The following is a 20556-nucleotide window of genomic DNA, read 5'->3' as shown; positions in this document are numbered from 1 at the left end:
AGATTTCATAGAGAAATTAAAACCTTTACAGACAAGCAAAAGCTGAGAGAGTTCAGCACCAGCAAACCAGCTTTACAACAAATGCTAAAGGAACTTCTCTAGACAAGAAACACAAGAGAAGGAAAAGACCTATAATAACGAACCCCAAACAATTTAGAAAATGGGAATAGGAACATACATATCAATAATTACCTTAAATGTAAATGGACTAAATGCTCCCACCAAAAGACACAGGTTGGCTGAATGGATAAAACAAGACCCATATATATGCTGTCTACAAGAGACCCACTTCAGACCTAGAGACACATACAGACTGAAAGTAAGGGGATGGAAAAAGATATTCCATGCAAATGGAAAACAAAAGAAAGCTGGAGTAGGAATTCTCGTATCAGACAAAATAGACTTTAAAATAAAGACTATTAGAAGAGACAAAGAAGGGCACTACATAATGATTAAGGGATCGATCCAAGAAGAAGATATAACAATTGTAAATATTTATGCACCCAATATAGGAGCACCTCAATACATAAGGCAAAAACTAACAGCCATAAAAGGGGAAATCGACAGTAACACATTCATAGTAGGGGACTTCAACACCCCACTTTCACCAATGGACAAATCATCCAAAATGAAAATAAATAAGGAAACACAAGCTTTAAATGATACATTAAACAAGATGGACTTAATTGATATTTATAGGATATTCTATCCAAAAACAACAGAATACACATTTTTCTCAAGCACTCATGGAACATTCTCCAGGATAGATCATATCTTGGGTCACAAATCAAGCCTTGGTAAATTTAAGAAAATAGAAATTGTATCAAGTATCTTTTCCCACCACAATGCCATGAGACTAGATATCAATTACAGGAAAAGATCTGTAAAAAATACAAACACATGGAGGCTAAACAATACACTACTTAAACAAAGTGATCACTGAAGAAATCAAAGAGGAAATAAAAAAATACCTAGAAACAAATGACAGTGGAGACACAACGACCCAAAACCTATGGGATGCAGCAAAAGCAGTTCTAAGAGGGAAGTTTATAGCAATACAAGCCCACCTTAAGAAGCAGGAAACATCTCGAATAAACAACCTAACCTTGCACCTCAAGCAGTTAGAGAAAGAAGAACAAAAAAACCCCAAAGTTAGCAGAAGGAAAGAAACCATAAAAATCAAATCAGAAATAAATGAAAAAGAAATGAAGGAAACAATAGCAAAGATAAATAAAACTAAAAGCTGGTTCTTTGAGAAGATAAACAATTGATAAACCCTTAGCCAGACTCATCAAGAAAAAAAGGGAGAAGACTCAAATCAATAGAATTAGAAATAAAAAAGGAGAAGTAACAACTGACACTGCAGAAATAAAGATTATGAGATTACTACAAGCAACTCTATGCCAAAAAATGGACAATCTGGAAGAAATGGACAAATTCTTAGAAATGCACAAACTGCCAAGACTGAATCAGGAAGAAATAGAAAATATGAACAGACCAATCACAAGCACTGAAATTGAAACTGTGATTAAAAATCTTCCAACAAACAAAAGCCCAGGACCAGATGGCTTCACAGGCGAATTCTATCAAACATTTAGAGAAGAGCTAACACCTATCCTTCTCAAAATCTTCCAAAACATAGCAGAGGGAGAAATACTCCCAAACTCATTCTATGAGGCCACCATCACCCAGGTACCAAAACCAGACAAGGATGTCACAAAGAAAGAAAACTACAGGCCAATATCACTGATGAACATAGATGCAAGAATCCTTAACTAAATACTAGCAAACAGAACCCAACAGCATATTAAACGGATCATACACCATGATCAAGTGGGGTTTATTCCAGGAATGCAAGGATTCTTCAATATATGCAAATCAATCAACACGATAAACCATATTAACAAATTGAAGGAGAAAAACCATATGATCGTCTCAATAGATGCAGAGAAAGCTTTTGACAAAATTCAACACCCATTTATGATAAAAACCGTGCAGAAAGTAGGCACAGAGGGAACTTTACTCAACATAATAAAGGCCATATATGACAAGCCCACAGCCAACATCATCCTCAATGGTGAAAAACTGAAAGCATTTCCACTAAGATCAGGAACAAGACAAGGCTGTCCACTCTCACCACTCTTATTCAACATAGTTTTGGAAGTTTTAGCCACAGCAATCAGAGAAGAAAAGGAAATAAAAGGAATCCAAATCGGAAAAGAAGAAGTAAAGCTGTCACTGTTTGCAGATGACATGATACTATACATAGAGAATCCTAAAGAAGCTACCAGAAAACTACTAGAGCTAATCAATGAATCTGATAAAGTAGCAGGATACAAAATTAATGCACAGAAATCTCTGGCATTCCTATATACTAGTGATGAAAAATCTGAAAGTGAAATCAAGAAAATACTCCCATTTACCATTGCAACAAAAAGAATAAAATATCTAGGAATAAACCTACCTAAGGAGACAAAAGACCTGTATGCAGAAAATTATAAGACACTGATGAAAGAAATTAAAGATGATACAAATAGATGGAGAGATATACCATGTTCTTGGACTGGAAGAATCAACATTGTGAAAATGACTCTACTACGCAAAGCAATCTATAGATTCAATGCAATCCCTATCAAACTACCACTGGCATTTTTCACAGAAATAGAACAAAAACTTTCACAATTTGTATGGAAACACAAAAGACCCCGAATAGCCAAAGCAATCTTGAGAACGAAAAACGGAGCTGGAGGAATCAGGCTCCCTGACTTCAGACTATACTACAAAGCTACAGTAATCAAGACAGTATGGTACTGGCACAAAAACAGAAAGATAGATCAATGGAACAGGACAGAAAGCCCAGAGATAAACCCATGCACATATGGACACCTTATCTTTGATAAAGGTGGCAGGAATGTACAGTAGAAAGGACAGCCTCCTCAATAAGTGGTGCTGGGAAAACTGGACAGGTACATGTAAAAGGATGAGATTAGATCACTCCCTAACACCATCCACAAAAATAAGCTCAAAATGGATTAAAGACCTAAATGTAAGGCCAGAAACTACCAAACTCTTAGAGGAAAACACAGGCAGAACACTCTATGACATAAATCACAGCAAGATCCTTTTTGACCCACCTCCTAGAGTAATGGAAATAAAAATAAAAATAAACAAATGGGACCTAATGAAACTTCAAAGCTTTTGCACAGCAAAGGAAACCATAAACGAGACCAAAAGACAACCCTCAGAATGGGAGAAAATATTTGCAAATGAATCAACTGACAAAGGATTAATCTCCAAAATTTACAAGCAGCTCATGCAGCTCAATAACAAAAAAAACAAACAACCCAATCCAAAAATGGGCAGAAGACCTAAATAGACATTTCTCCAAAGAAGATATACAGATTGCCAACAAACACATGAAAGGATGCTCAACATCATTAAATATTAGAGAAACGCAACTCAAAATCGCAATGAGGTGTCACCTCACACCGGTCAGAATGGCCATCATCAAAAAATCTACAAACAATAAATGCTGGAGAGGGTGTGGAGAAAAGGGAACACTCTTGCACTGCTGGTGGGAATGTGAATTTGTTCAGCCAGTATGGAGGTTCCTTAAAAAACTACAAATAGAACTACCATATCACCCAGCAATCCCACTACTGAGCATATACCCTGAGAAAACCAAAATTCAAAGAGTCATGTACCAAAATGTTCATTGCAGCTCTATTTACAATAGCCCGGAGATGGAAACAACCTAAGTGCCCATCATCAGATGAATGGATAAAGAAGATGTGGCACATATATACAATGGAATATTACTTAGCCAAAAAAGAAACGAAACTGAGCTATTTGTAATGAGGTGGATACACCTAGAGTCTGTCATACAGGGTGAAGTAAGTCAGAAAGAGAAAGACAAATACCGTATGCTAACACATATATATGGAATTTAAGGGAAAAAAATGTCATGAAGAACCTAGGGGTAAGACAGGAATAAAGACACAGACCTACTGGAGAATGGACTTGAGCATTTGGGGAGGAGGAAGGCTGAGCTGTGACAGGGCGAGAGAGAGGCATGGACATATATACACTAACAAACGTAAGGTAGATAGCTGGCGGGAAACAGCCGCATGGCACAGGGATATCGACTCGGTGCTTTGTGACCACCTGGAGGGGTGGGATAGGGAGAGTGGGAGGGAGGGAGGCACAAGAGGGAAGAAACATGGGAACATATGTATATGTATAACTGATTCACTTTGTTATAAAGCAGAAACTAACACACCATTGTAAAGCAATTATACCCCAATAAAGATGTTTAAAAAATAAATAAATAAAGTGATGAAAGGGAAAAAGCTATGACCAAGATTACGCAACCCAGCAAAGATCTCATTCAGATTCGACAGAGAAATTAAAACCTTTACAGACAAGCAAAAGCTAAGGCTAAGAGAATTCAGCACCACCAAACCAGCTTTACAACAAATGCTAAAGGAACTTCTCTAGGCAGGAAACACAAGAGAAGGAAAAGACCTACAATAATAAACCCAAAACAATTAATAAAATGGTAATATGAACATACATATCAATAATTACCTTAAATGTAAATGGATTAAATGCTCCCACCAAAAGACACAGACTGGCTGAATGGATACAAAAACAAGACCCATATATATGCTGTCTACAAGAAACTCACTTCAGACCTAGGGACACATACAGACTGAAAGTGAGGAGATTAAAAAAAGATATTCCATGCAAATGAAAATCAAAAGAAAGGTGGAGTACCAATTCTCAGACCAAACAGACTTTAAAGACTATTACAAGAGACAAAGAAGGGCACTATGAAATGATCAAGGGATCAATCCAAGAAGATATAACAACTGTAAATATTTATGCACCCAACATAGGAGCACCTCAATACATAAGGTAAATGCTAACAGCCATAAAAGGGGAAATCGACAGTATCACATTCATAGTAGGGGACTTTAACACGCTACTTTCACCAATGGACAGATCATCCAAAATGAAAATAAATAAGGAAACACAAGCTTTAAATGATACATTAAACAAGATGGACTTAATTGATATTTATAGGACATTCTATCCAAAAACAACAGAATACACTTTCTTCTCAAGTGCTCATGGAACATTCTCCAGGATAGGTCATATCTTAGGTCATAAATCAAGCCTTGGTAAATTTAAGAAAATTGAATTCATATCAAGTATCTTTTCCGACCACAATGCTATGAGACTAGATATCAATTACAGGAAAAAAATCTGTAAAAAATACAAACACATGGAGGCTAAACAATACACTACTAAATAACCAACAGATCACTGAAGAAATCAAAGAGGAAATCAAAAAATACCTAGGGGGCTTCCCTGGTGGCGCAGCAGTTGAGAATCTGCCTGCTAACGCAGAGGACACGGGTCTGAGCCCTGGTCTGGGAGGATCCCACGTGCCGCGGAGCGGCTGGGCCTGTGGGCCACAACTGCTGAGCCTGTGCATATGGAGCCTGTGCTCCGCAACAAGAGAGGCCGCCATAATAAAAGGCCCACGCACTGTGATGAGGAGTGGTCCCCGCTTGCTGCGACTGGAGAGGGGCCTCACACAAAGGCGGAGATGCAACACAGCAAAAATAATTAATAAACTGCTACCCCCAACATCTTAAAAAAAAATACCTAGAAACAAATGACAATGAAAACACGATGACCCAAAACCGATGGGACGCAGCACAAGCAGTTCTAAGAGGGAAGTTTATAGCAATACAGTCCTATCTCAAGAAACAAGAAACAGTTCAAACAACCTAAACTTACATCTGAAGCAATCAGAGAAAGAAGAACAAAAAAACTCCAAAGTTGGCAGAAGGAAAGAAATCATAAAGTTCAGATCAGAAATAAATGAAAAAGAAATGAAGGAAATGATAGTAAAAGATCAATAAATCTAAAACCTGGTTCTTTGAGAAGATAAACAAAATTGATAAACCATTAGCCAGACTCATCAAGAAAAAAAGGGAGAAGACTCAAATCAATAGAATTAGAAATGGAAAGGGCGAAATAACAACCAACACTGCAGAAATACAAAGGATCATGAAAGACTACTACAAGCAACTGTATGCCAATAAAATGGACAACCTGGAAAAAATGAACAAATTCTTAGAAAAGCATAACCTTCCGAGACTGAACCCGGAAGAAAGAGAAAATATAAACATACCAATCACAAGCACTGAAATTGAGACTGTGATTAAAAGTCCTCCAACAAACAAAAGCCCAGGGCCAGATGTCTTCACAGGCGAATTCTATCAAACATTTAGAGAAGAGCTAACACCTATCCTTCTCAAACTCTTCCAAAATATAGCAGAGGGAGGAACACTCCCAAACTCATTCTACGAGGCCACCATCACCCTGATACCAAAACCAGACAAAGATGTCTCAAAGAAAGAACAGGCCAATATCACTGATGAACATAGATGCAAAAATCCTCAACAAAATACTAGCAAGCAGAATTTAAAAGCACATTAAAAGGATCATACACCATGATCAAGTGAGGTTTATCCCAGGAATGCAAGGATTCTTCAATATATGCAAATCAATCAATGTGATAAACCATATTAACAAACTGAAGGAGAAAGACCATATGATCATCTCAATAGATGCAGAAAAAGCTTTTGACAAAATTCAACACACATTTATGATAAAAACCTTCCAGAAAGTAGGCACAGAGGGAACTTACCTCAACATAATAAAGCCCATATATGACAAACCCACAGCCAACGTCATTCTCAATGGTGAAAAACTGAAACCATTTCCTCTAAGAACAAGAACAAGACAAGGCTGTCCACTCTCACCACTATTATTCAACATAGTTTTGGAAGTCCTAGCCACAGAAATCAGAGAAGAAAAAGAAATAAAAGGAATCCAAATTGGCAAAGAAGAAGCTGTCACTGTTTGCAGATGACATGATACTATACATAGAGAATCCTAAAGATGCTACCAGAAAACTACTAGAGCTAATCAATGAATCTGGTAAAGTAGCAGGATACAAAATTAAGGCACAGAAATCTCTTGCATTCCTATACACTAACAAGCAAAGATCAGAAAAAGAAATTAAGGAAACACTCCCATTTACCCTTGCAACAAAAAATAATAAAATACCTAGGATTAAATCTACCTAAGGAGACAAAAGATCTGTATGCAGAAAACTATAAGACACTGATGAAAGAAATTAAAGATGATACAAACAGATGGAGAGATATACCATGTTCTTGGATTGGAGGAATTGACATTGTGAAAACGACTATACTACCCAAAGCAATCTACAGATCAATGCAATCCCTATCAAACTACTGATGGCATTTTTCACAGGACTAGAATAAAAAATTTCACAATTTGTATGGAAACACAAAAGACCCCGAATAGCCAAGGCAATCTTGAGAAAGAAAAACGGAGCTGGAGGAATCAGGCTCCCAGTCCTCAGACTATACTACAAAGCTACAGTAATCAAGACAGTATGGTACTGGCACAAAAACAGAAAGATAGGTCAATGGAACAGGATAGAAAGCCCAGAGATAAGTCCACGCTCATATGGTTACCTTATTTTTGATAAAGGAGGGAAGAATATACAATGGAGAAAAGACATCTTCAATAAGTGGTGCTGGGAAAACTGGACAGCTACATGTAAAAGAATGAAATTAGGGGCTTCCCTGGTAGCACAGTAGTTAGACTCTGCCTGCCAATGCAGGGGACACGGATTCGAGCCCTGGTCTGGGAAGACACCACATGCCACGGAGCAACTAAGCCCGTGCACCACAACTACTGAAGCCTGTGCACCTAGAGCCTGTGCTCTGCAACAAGAGAAGCCACCACAATGAGAAGCCTGTGCACTGCAACAAACAGTAGCCCCCACTCACCGCAACTAGTGAAAGCCCACGCACAGTAATAGAGAAAGACCCAACAAAGCCAAAATTAAAATAAATAATTTTTTAAAAGAATTAAATTAGAACACTCCGTAACACCATACACAAAAATAAACTCAAAATGGATTAAAGACCTAAATGTAAGGTCAGACACTATAAAACTCTTAGAGGAAAACATAGGCAAAACACTCTATGACATAAATCACAGTAAGATCCTTTCGGACCCACCTCTTAGAGAAATGTAAATAAAAACAAAAATAAACAAGTGGGACCTAATGAAACTTAAAAGCTTTTGCACAGCAAAGGAAACCATAAACAAGACGAAAAGACAGCCCTCAGAACGGGAGAAAATATTTGCAAGTGAAGTAACTGACAAAGGATTAATCTCCAAAATTTACAAGCAGCTCATGCAGCTCAATATCAAAAAAACAAACAACCCAATCCAAAAATGGGCAGAAGACCTAAACAGACATTTCTCCAAAGAAGATATACAGATTGCCAACAAACACATGAAAGGATGCTCAACATCACTAATCACTAGAGAAATGCGAATCAAACTACAATGAGGTATCACCTCACACCAGTCAGAATGGCCATCATCAAAAAGTCTACAAACCATAAATGCTGGAGATGGTGTGGAGGAAAGGGAACCCTCTTGCACTGTTAGTGGGAATGTGAATTGATACACCCACTACAGAGAACAGTATAGAGGTTCGTTAAAAAAAATAAAAATAGAACTACCATACGACCCAGCAATCCCACTACTGGGCATATACCCTGAGAAAACCATAATTCAAAAAGAGTCATGTACCACAATGTTCACTGCAGCTCTATTTACAATAGCAAGGACATGGAAGCAACCCAAGTGTCCATCGACAGATGAATGGATAAAGAAGATGTGGCACATTTATACAACGGAATATTACTCAGCCATAAAAAGAAACCATATTGAGTTATTTGTAGTGAGGTGGATGGACCCAGCGACTGTCATACAGAGTGAAGTAAGTCAGAAAGAGAAAAATAAATACCGTATGCTGACACATATATAAGGAATCTAAGTATGCTGACACATATATAAGGAATCTAAAAAAAAAAAAAAAGGTTCTGAAGAACCTAGGGGCAGGACAGGAATAAAGACACAGACATAGAGAATGGACTTGAGGACACAGGGAAGGGGAAGGGTAAGCTGGGACGAAGTGAGAGAGTGTCATGGAGTTATATATACTACCAAATGTAAAACAGACAGCTAGTGGGAAGCAGCCACATAGCACAGGGAGATCAGCTCGGTGCTTTGTGACCACCTAGAGGGGTGGTATAGGGAGGGTGGGAGGGAGATGCAAGAGGGAGGAGATATGGGGATATATGTATAGCTGTTTCACTTTGTTATAAAGCAGAAACTAACACACCATTGTAAAGCAATTATACTCCAATAAAGATGTTAAAAAATAAATAATTTTTAAAAAATTTTTAAAAAGAAAAAAAGATTCTTTCAATGGCATTTCTTTGACTTACTTGATTTTGACTGGTTTGGGTCTTGGGGACCATGGTTCCAAGCATATCCAAACAGAGGGAATTATCCTGCATATAGTTATAAAAAGAAAAAAAATCACTCTGGCTCATGGGATTCTCTCAAAAGCTTTAAATGCGTGTTCACAGCTGCTGACTGCCAAGCATATGATTTCCCTAAGATGAGAACATCAGAAGAGGAAGAAAAGAGGCTTCCCTGGTGGTGCAGTGGTTAAGAATCCGCCTGCCAATGCAGGGGACACGGGTTCAAGCCCTTGTCTGGGAAGATCCCACATGCCGCGGAGCAACTAAGCCCATGTACCACAACTACTGAGCCTGCGCTCTAGAGCCCGCGAGCCACAACTACTGAGCCCACATGCTACAGCTACTGAAGCCCACACGCCTACAGCCTGTGCCCCACAACAAGAGAAGCCACCACAATGAAGCCTGCGCACTGCAGCGAAGATCCAATGCAGCCAAAAATAATATAAATACATTTTTAAAAAAATTTACAAGGAAAAGGAAGAAGAGTGACTGACTAAAGGATTATGTATCTGGAACCCATGACCTGTGAATGTCACGGGGATTAAATAAAACCACGACCTATGGACTCCACGTCAGGGATCAACAAAGTTGCAAGAATCACAGGGCAGTAGTGGAGAATGGCATTAATGCCTTACATTTTGATGACATCTCCCAGGTAAGTTGAGACTTTGATTAAAAGGGGGAAAGGTTAAGAAATAACAAGCCCCAAATGGGGTCATCTGCCCCCATGACAGCAAACCAAGACATAACTGCAGTTTCAACCCCTCTCAGGAAGGTGACCTTTAAACAGACACTCTGAAATCTCCACATCAGCACTAGTGAGGTAACCTGCATAAGAAGACGCATGCCTCCCTAAAAAGATGAGCTGGCCTAAAACATTTCTTTTCTTTTGCTAACAACTTCCTTCCCCCACCCCCTTTCTGCCTATAAAAAAACCTTCCATTCTGTACAGCTCCTTGGGGGGCCCTTGTAATTGCTAGGTAGAATGCTGCTCTATTCAAGAACTGCCTGCAAACTATTATACATAGGATGGATAAACAACAAGGTCCTACTGTATAGCACAGGGAACTATATTCAATATCCTGTGATAGACCACAATGAAAAAGAATGTATACATATAACTGAATCACTGTTGTACAGAAGAAATGAACACAACATTGTAAATCAACTCTACTTCAATAAATATAAAAAATTAAAAAAGAATTGCTTGATAGGGCCAATTAGATTTAAAAAAGTACTATACCAACGTGAAATTTGTAGTTTTGACAAATTTACCTTGGTCAGGGAGGGTGTTAACAGTGGGCAAACCAGGTGAGGCACTTGCGGGAACTTTCTACACTATCTACGTACCATTTCTGTAACTCTCAAATTATAAATCTTCAAAAAGGGTGAATTTTACTTTATGTAAGTTGTTTCTCGGTAAGGTTGACTAAGAAGCATTTTGACTAAAAAGCATTTTGATTAGTGCACAAATATTATACTATTCTCCACTAAAAGGAACCAGGAGTCCTTGGGCAGATGGCTGATTCTAAGGCTGGGTAAGAAAAATACAAGATGACAGGCAGGACTTTGTAGAGTCAGAAGGAAAGGAAACGCTCCAAAAACAAAAGGATGGGGCGAGGCACAGGGGTATAGGAGCCAACCTGAAAGAGCTCCCAATGGTCAAAGCAGGAACAATTTGACAGCAAAATAAACAATGCCATGTTGGATATAACCCAAAGTAAAAATAAATATACACGCATCCATACTGATCATAGGATAGGCATGAGGTGAGTTCTTGCTGTGGACAGACACTGATGTATCTGTGGGTGATGTGACATACTCCAGCAGAAAAGGAGTGGGAGGATACGTACAACGGGAATGGCAGAAAGTGACGACTGTTGAGACGGTATGAATATACAGACTATGCTATACTATTTTCATTACTTTTGCATTTTAATATTTCCAAAATAAAACGTTTAAAGCCACGGAAAGGAGAAAAACCAGATCATCCAGATGGTGTGTGTATGTGGGGAAGGCGGAGAAGCAGAGAATTAACTTTTTAAATCGTCAGTTCAATTTTCAATAAAAAACATGATGATGAATGTTAAAACAACTCAACTGTGGGGTTACACGTGGGATCCCGTTAGATCATTTTTTTTTATCACGTACGCCCCCAGGTTGGTGGTTTATTACATGATTATCTTAATGAAGCACATACCCAATTTTAGGATTAACTAACTTTCTACGTTTCATACGTTTTTGAAATTCTTCCACTTCTGTAGTAGATGTTGCACTTTCAGGAAAATGGCAAATTGGCAGTTTGGGGTCCACAAAAACGTTAACAGGTTTAAATCGGCGCCTCTACTAAGAGCAAACAGGCTTTAAGGCCTGACTCACCCACTTACAAGCTATATGACATTTTCAAAGGCATAAGTTTCATCCCATAAAAAACAGATAATCACCCAGGTGGTCAGGACTATTGCAAGGATTAAATGTATAAGGTGCTTCGTCTTTTTTTTTTTTTGGCTGTGCTGGGCAGCTTGCAGGATCTTAGTTCCCCAACCAGGGATTAAACCTGGGCCCTCAGCAGTGAAAGTGCAGAGTCCTAACCCTGAATTGCCAGGGAATTCCCAAGGTGTTTCTTCTAATACTTATGATAAATGAGTTCAGAGTAATACCAAATTACACAAATTAAACTTACTCAGAATTGCAGAAGGTTCATTTCAGTAATTTCTTCTCTTTTCCTACACAGATTCTCCTTGTCTACACAGCTGCATCTGTGACGTCTATAAATATCACATTTGAAATGTCTACCAGAAAACTTCACCTAGGTCATGTGATTGTTTAAGTATCAGGGGAGAGGGGCAGAGAGGACAAGATAAATGGCAGAGAAGATGACTGCCTGGCTGGGAATACGGATTCCACACACAAAAAACTGTTAAAACCAGCAAATGAATTAAAAGTAGCAAGATACAATGTCAACATACAAAAATTAGTTGCATTTCTAGCCACTGTGGAAAACAGTATGGAAGTTCCTCAGAAAACTAAAAACAGAGTTGCCATATGATCCAGCAATCCCACTCCTGCACATACATCCAGACAAAACTACAATTCAAAAAGATGCATGCACCCCTATGTTCACAGCAGCACTATTCACAATAGCCAAGACATGGCAACAACCTAAATGTCCATCAACAGATGACTGGATGAAGAAGATGTGGTTTATGTATACAATGGAATACTACTCAGCCATAAAAAAGAATGAAATAATGCCATTGGCAGCAACGTGGATGGAACTAGAGATTATCATACTAAGCCAAGTCAGAAAGACAAATACCATATGATATCACTTATATGTGGAATCTAAAAAATGACACAAATGAACCTATAAAAAAAAAGAACCTATCTATGAAACAGAATGACAGACACAGAGAACAGATTGGTGGTTGCCAAGGCGGAGGGGTGGGGAAGGGATGGAGTGGGAGGTTGGGATTAGCAGATGCAAACTATTATATATAGAATGGATAAACAGCAAGGTCCTACTATATAGCACAGAGAACTATTGATATATTCAGTACCCTGTGATAAACCATAATGGAAAAGAATATTAAAAAAAAAGAATGTATATACATGTATAACTGAATCACTTTGCTCTACCGCAGTAAATTAACACTGTAAATCAACTACACTTCAATTTTTAAAAATTGCATTTCTATACACAATGAACAATTTGAAAACGAAATAAAACAATTCCATTTACAATAGCGTCAAAAAGAATGAAATACTTAGGAATGAACCAAGGAGGTGAAAGGCTTGTACACTGAAAGCTACAAAACACTGGTAAAAGAAATTAAAGACATTAAAAAAATGGAGTGACATCTCATGTTCGCGGACAGGGAGATCGAATATTACTTTGTCAATGCTACCTAAAGGGATCTACAGATTCAACTCAATCCCTGTCAAAATCCCAACACACAAATAGGAAAGCTCATTCTAAAGTTCATATGGAATCTCGAGGGCACCCAAACAGCCAAAACAATCCTGAAAAATTAGAAAGAAGCTGGTGGACTCACACCCTGATTTTAAAACTTATAAAGCTAATCAAAAGTGTGGTATTGGCATCAAGACAGACATACAAACAGACCAAGGCAACACACCAGAGAGCCCAGAAATAAACCACTGAATAGACGGTCAAATGATTTTGCACAAGGGGGCCAAGACCATTCAATGGGGAGAGGACCATCTTTTCAACAAATGGTTCTGGGAAAGCTGGATATTCACATGCAGAGGAATGAGGTTGGACCCCTCCTTACACCATATACAAAAATCAACTCAAAATGCATCAGACCTAAACATAAGAGCTAAAATTATAAACCCCCTAGAAGAAAACAGTAAAAGCTGCATGACGTTGGAGTTGGCAATGGTTTCTTAGATATGACACCAAAGGCACAGGCGACAACAAAAAAAATTGACAAATTTCACGTCATGAAAATTAAAAACTTTTGTGCATTAAAAGACCTTCTCCGGGCTTCCCTGGTGGCGCAGTGATTGAGAGTCCACCTGCCGATGCAGGGGACACGGGTTCGTGCCCCGGTCTGGGAGGATCTCACATGCCGCGGAGTGGCTGGGCCCGTGAGCCATGGCGCGTCCGGAGCCTGTGCTCCACAACGGGAGAGGCCACAACAGTGAGAGGCCCGCATACCGAAAAAAAAAAAAGGACCTTCTCCATAAAGTAAAAAGGCCACACACAAAATGAGAGAAAATACTTGTAAATCATATACCTGATGAGGGATATTCAAAACACACAAAGAACTCCTAAAAACAACAAACAGCCTGATTCAAAAACAAGCAAAAGACTTGCACAGACATTTCTCCAAAGAAGATAAACACGTGGCTAATAAGAATATAAAAAGATGCTAAACATCACGAATCATTAGAAAAATGCAAATCAAAAACAATGGGATACCGCTTCATAGCCATTAGGATGGCTACTATAAAAAACAAACAAAAAACAAGTATTGGTGAGGATGCTACAAACTGGAACCCTTCTGCGTTCCTGGTGGGAATGTAAAATGCTGCAGCTACTATGGAAAAAAGTATGGCAGTGTCTCAAAAAATTAGAGAATTACCACATGATCCAGCATTTCTACCCTGGGTATATACACGAAAGAATGAAAAGCAGAGACTTAAACAGATATCTGGACACCCACGTTCACAGCAGCATTATTCACAATAACCAAAAGGTTGCGAACAACCCAAATGTCCATCGACAGATGAAGAAAATGTGCTACATACATACAATGCAGTATTATCCAGCCTTAAAAAAGGAAATTCTGACACACCGTAACGTGGACGAACCTCGAAGATACCATGCTAAGTGCAATAAGCCAGACACAAAAGGACAAATACTGTATGACAGAAGGTAGAACAGCGGTTACTAGGGCCTGCGGGTAAGGAGAGAACGAGGACTTGTTTAATGGGGACAGTTTCTGTTTGGGAAGATGAAAAGGTTCTGGAGATGGATAGTGTTGATGGTTGTACAACAGTGTGAATGTACTTAACACCACTGAAGTGTATACTTAAAGATGATTAAAATGATAAATTTTGTTAAGATTTTCTACAATTAAAAAAATATATATATATACTAGGAAGTCTGGAGGTGTCGTACTTAGACACAAATGAAGGTGATGGAGTGAAGATGGTATTTTAAAAGGGGTGGTCAAGGAAGGCTGTAGGTGAGATGAACTTCCGAGCAGAGACATGAATGAATAAGAGAGAGGGGTTGGAGGTTTGTGGGGTAGCAGCCTCCCGGCCAGAGAAGAAAGAGGAAAAGGTCCTCACGCTCGAGCGTAATCCTCCTAGCTGAGGAACCAGTGAGACTGGCAGAGGGCAAGGCGGGGGAATGAGAACCAGTGAGTCTGGCAGAGGACAAGGCGGGGGGAATGACAGGAGAACGGTGCAGCCCGTTAAGGCTGGGTGAACGGACACCACTATAGGGGCCCCTCAAATACGTCGGATTTTATTCTGAGTGAAATGGGGAGACAGGGGAGGGCCTGAAGTAGAGGAGTGGGACGTGACTGAGGTTTTCAAAGGGCCTCTTTGCCTGCTGTACAGAGAAGAGACAGATTATCCAGGACAGAGGCAGGATAATGGGACTCTGGCAGCGAGGTCCTCACCTGAATGCCCACCTCTCTGGGTCTGGACCTCCGTCATCCAAAGTTTTTCCTCTCTCTCCAACTGGGATATCATATCTGGCTTGGAGGACTGGTGCCCTGAGAAAACGTTAAAGGGAAAAAAGTACTGAACAATTTTGGTTCCAACCCCATGACGGAAGGCTCCGCCCCTCCCCCGAAGTTTATTGAACATTTTTGATCAGACCTGTTGTGAGAAATACACTCTCGTTAGAAACACGTGACTACCCCCACGAATCACTGAAACAAAAGGCTAAATGACCTGTGTCATCACGTCCTTTGCGGAGTCTCACTATATTTACTGCAAGCGCTGCAGTTATTGCTATGATGTGCACCGTTCTTGCTAAGGAGCTCTGACACTGCTACTTTATTCTACATTATTACAAGACTTAGTACTAAATTAATTTCATGCCCCACCAATGGATCATGACCCACCAATTTAAAAAATATATAATATGTAAAGCAACCATACTCCAATAAAAGTTAATTTAAAAAAATTTAAAAAGGTATGAAAGCGGGGGAGAGAGGGATAAATCAGGAGATTGGGATGATAAAAAAAAGATATAAGATGAAATAAGGAGCCAGGTGCAGCCAAGCTCAACTGTTCACTTATAGAGCAGTTACAAAAGACAAACGTCTGCCTTGGAACAAAGACTAGAAACATCTTGTCTCTATGCTCCAAAGGGACTGGAAAACTCTGGGTCTCTAAGGAGTCCCAAAGCCTGGAAGTCACGGGCAGAGGCCAGGGATGCTACTAAACATCCTATAATGCCCAGGAGAGTCCCCATGGCAAAGAAACCGTCTGGCCCCGAAAGGCAGTAGTACCGAGGTTGGGAAACCTGGCCCATGGCGAATGATGCCAAGTCACAGGGAGGGCGCCCGTCCTCACCCACTGAGAGCAGGTTCCGGAAGTTCTCCAGCATCACCTCTCGGTACAGCTTCCTCTGGGTGGAGTCCAGCAGCCCCAGCTCTTCCTCCGTGAAGGTCACGGCCACGTCCTTGAAGGTGACCGCCTCCTACGACACCAAACACATGTAGCCTTAATCTTACAAGCAACCGCCCCTGGGAGCAGGGCAGCACTGGGAAGGTGGAGGAGGCACGTGGGAGGCCGTTCCAGGTTCTAAGCGACCTGAACCACTCTTCTTAGGACACCGTCTCCTCTTCCCCTTCCACAGTCACACCGAAGATGCTGGAGTGGTGGGGTTGGTGGAGGAAGGAACGACAAAAAAAAATCTTAAAACCTTACATACGTGCAACACGGTGCCCTTTATAGAGCTGTGTCTCTAGAACTGTCACGGTTACATCAAGGCATACACGCATTTTACAATTTCACTGAAAGTGCCAAATTTTGTAAGAAATGTTGAGTTAATTTAGTCCCAACGGTATTTACAATAATAGTGCCTTTCTCCTTCTCTCACTGGGCAGTACCACTGTTTTGTCAATGACTGCCAATCTAAACAGGCTTCAGTACCTCCGCGGGGGCAGGTAGGTAGTTCATTCTGTCCCAGGTACACGCTGTACCTGTCAACTGTGGCAGCGTTCAGTGTCAAGGTTAAGAGCACAGGCTTTGGAGACTGACTGCCTCAGTTCACACTCTAAGGCTCTGTCCATTACTACCTTTGTGACCTTGGACAAGTCTCAGTACCTCAGTAACTTCTCAATACCTCAATTTCCCCATCTGTACAAGGGCACACCATCATAGGGTACTTGATGGGATTAAATGAGAATATGTGAAGGGTTTAGGATATATCTGACACTGTTTTTTTCCCCCCCTCCTGCCTCGTTGCACGGCATGCGGGATCTTAGTTCCCCGACCAGGGATTGAACCTGTGCCCCATTCAGTGGAAGCGTGGAGTGTTAACCACTTGGACCTCCAGGGAGTATCACGTTAGATACTCAAAAAACGTCAGCCATCACTATTATTATTATCATCATTATTCACAGCTGCATGGTATTTCATAAAAGTGGAAAAATATACATTTAACCATTCCAAATAATTAAACAATACAATAATTTAAGACTTTAAGCTTACTAATAATGCTGCAAAAAACGCATTTTCGCGTAGATCTTAGCCAACTTGTCTGGTTATTTCCTTAAGCTAAACTCCAAGAGGTGGCAACTGCACTGTCAAAAAAAATACGCACCTTCGCTAGTAAACTGGCGATTCTCCCAGTTAACTCTTCCCGTCACAGACCAAAAGCGTTCCTGATTCGCCATACTCTGGCCCAAACTGGACATTATCTTAGTTTTTTTTTTTTTTTTTTTGCGGTATGCTGGCCTCTCACTGTTGTGGCCTCTCCCGTTGCGGAGCACAGGCTCCGGACGCGCAGGCTCAGCGGCCGTGGCTCACGGGCCCAGCCGCTCCGCGGCATGTGGGATCCTCCCGGACCGGGGCACGAACCCGCGTCCCCTGCATCGGCAGGCGAACCCTCAACCACTGCGCCACCAGGGAAGCCCTATCTCACTTCTTAAATCTTGGGTAATTTGGTAAGTGATAAAAACAGCTCTTTTTAAAAATTTCCATTTATTTAACTTCATCAAAACATCGCTTTCAATATTTTCCCCCCACATATCGCTTGTTCATTTGCCTTGCTTGTAATCCTACTGAGGTAGCTGATGCATCAGTAGGATTCCTATGAAGAATATTACGCCTTTTCTAGCATGTACAAATTCCCACCTTCAACCCCTCACTCCTGTTTCCTGTGTCTCATGCCTTAGCATATGGTGTTTTCCTTTTTGACAATTAAAATTATTTCTCTAGGGAATTCCCTGGCAGACCAGTGGTTAGGACTCAGTGCTTCCACTGCCAGGGTCCCGGGTTCAATCCCCGGCCAGGGAACTAAGATCCCACAAGCTGCTCAGCCAAAAAACAAACAAACAAAAAAAGTTATTTCTCTAAAGACTTAGCCCATCTCGACATTTGTTCTGACTGGAGTCCTGAACATATGTGTATTAAACAACTAGTTGACACATCTGGCAAAGAAGAGACAGGCACTGAGAAAAGGAACAAACTGAGGGCAGTGTTATTTTTGGAGTCCTCCAGCCACGCCAGGCATAAATACAACGTGGCCTCAGGGCCCCATGTGGAGCAGTCTCTTCTTCTGGGTCTCTCCACTCATCCTCATTGGAAAGTCCTGGCTTGGGCAATGGAAACTTTAGTGTCAGCTGGGGATTGAGTGGATTTTCACAGGTATCTGAAAGTTCACAGATCTGTCTCTGTTAAAATGCAGATAAGACCATCTATATCCTTACACAGCTGCTTCATGAAGTAAATGCCTGGCAAGTCCCTGCTGCTACTAGACTTTTCAAAATCAGTGTGTACCTCTTTAAAATATACTAACATGGCAGTGAACAAAACAAATACTTAACTATAATACATACGTGGTGTAACTTAGAATTAAAGAATCTAGTTCTTTTGAAAACAAAATTATTTTCTCTTAGTTCAGTATCAGCTGGACTCTGCTGCATGAAACCATGCTTTAGACATTCCAGCCACAAAACGTGAGGCTCCCCATGAGAAAACAACTGAGTTCCCAAACTTTTAGGAAGAAAATGGCAGAACTCTCAGAATTCCTGTTTGGGAAGAAAGGTTATATGTAGGAAAATGGTCACTGCAAACATCTTAAAATGGGAAAATTCATTAACCACATAAATATGGACAATAGAAAAAAATACTAGGTAAACTATGGAAAATGATGTGACCTTTTAAATTGTGGGAGCTATACAATTTAAAAAATCCAAAATGCGGGGCTTCCTTGGTGGCGCAGTGGTTAAGAATCCGCCTGCCAAGGCAGGGGACACGGGTTCGAGCCCTGGTCCAGGAAGATCCCACAAGCCGCGGAGCAACTAAGCCCGTGCGCCACAACTACTGAGCCTGCACTCTAGAGCCCGTGAGCCACAACTACTGAGTCCGTGAGCCACAACTACTGAGCCTGCGCGCCTAGAGCCCATGCTCCACAAGAGAAGCCACCACAATGAGAAGCCTGTGCACGTCAACGAAGAGTAGCCCCCGCTCACCACAACTAGAGAAAGCCCGCGTGCAGCAACGAAGACCCAACGTGGCCAAAAAGCAAAATTAAATTTAAAAAATAAAAATCCAAAATGGTATTGAAAACTGTGATTACAAATCAGCACATGTAAACGCTAATGAAAAGGAATGTGAGAAAATGAAAACTGATTTGTAAACATGTTTATAACGTGGGAACTGTTCTTTTTGGGGGGTAATGAATTTATTTTTTTAACTTTTTGTTTTATACTGGAGTGTAATTGATTATGGGAACATTTTTATTTTAAAAAATTATTAATTTTCACACCATTATGTGGAAATAAACAAAAAGCAAGGGGCCGCCATACAACAGTTCCTCAAGTGCCTTTGGTTCCCTTTACCCTTCTCGAGCAGGAGAAAAATGTGTAAAGTCTTTGTGAAATGAGATGTCATTTTAAGAAACAGAAAAGCAAACCTGACTTACCTGGAATTTGGTCATTTTTTTCCTCTTCCTGCTGGGGAAAGGCCGAGTTCTGGGAAGGCAAAACTGGGGAAGGGAAAGAAAGCCATCATGAGAGAGATACTGGGAACTGTGCTAGTCCACGTGCTACTTCGTGTGATCTGGAAGAGGGGCCCCTTTCTCTAGGCAAATGCAGTGACAACATAACCCAGTGAGAACAGGGGCTGGATTCCAGCTTCCCCTGGGCCTCCTCGGCCAGCTGCCTTAGTTCATGAACAATCCATAAACAGCCCTCACCCACATGTTTCTTGTAGCTCCCAGAGTATTCCTGAGGCTGGCTATTAGAGGAAATGAGAGGCAGACGGGAAGTACCAACAACTTAATGGGGCTGGTATCGAGCAGGGCCCTGTGGGGCTCCTGGGCACAAAGCCTTTCTGTGTCCCCCATTTCTTTGACTACAGGAAATAGCCTTCATTCAGC

General features: G+C 40.5%; 1 protein-coding gene across 6 annotated transcripts in view; it reads right to left on the bottom strand.

Moving 5' to 3' along the window:
* The window catches only part of LOC136140988 (zinc finger protein 235), a 37301-nt gene extending 17177 nt beyond the window's left edge, over positions 1-20124 (bottom strand). For 3 of the 6 annotated variants that reach the window (XM_065899117.1, XM_065899118.1, XM_065899119.1), the window contains exons 1-2: positions 20101-20115; positions 16521-16647 (exon numbers count right to left, since the gene is read on the bottom strand). In XM_065899117.1, the coding sequence (XP_065755189.1) occupies positions 16521-16647; positions 20101-20115 (142 nt within the window). Of the gene's footprint in view, positions 1-15616; positions 15713-16520; positions 16648-20100 lie in introns of all 6 variants that reach the window. The other 3 variants (XM_065899120.1, XM_065899116.1, XM_065899121.1) reach the window with 3 other exon arrangements.
* Between the last annotated feature and the right edge of the window lie 432 nt (positions 20125-20556).

This window comes from Phocoena phocoena, chromosome 20 (genome assembly GCF_963924675.1).
Source record: "Phocoena phocoena chromosome 20, mPhoPho1.1, whole genome shotgun sequence".
Lineage (NCBI taxonomy): Eukaryota > Metazoa > Chordata > Mammalia > Artiodactyla > Phocoenidae > Phocoena > Phocoena phocoena.
The sequence above is the reverse complement of the archived record's forward strand: the minus strand, read 5'-3'. Positions and strand labels throughout refer to the sequence as shown.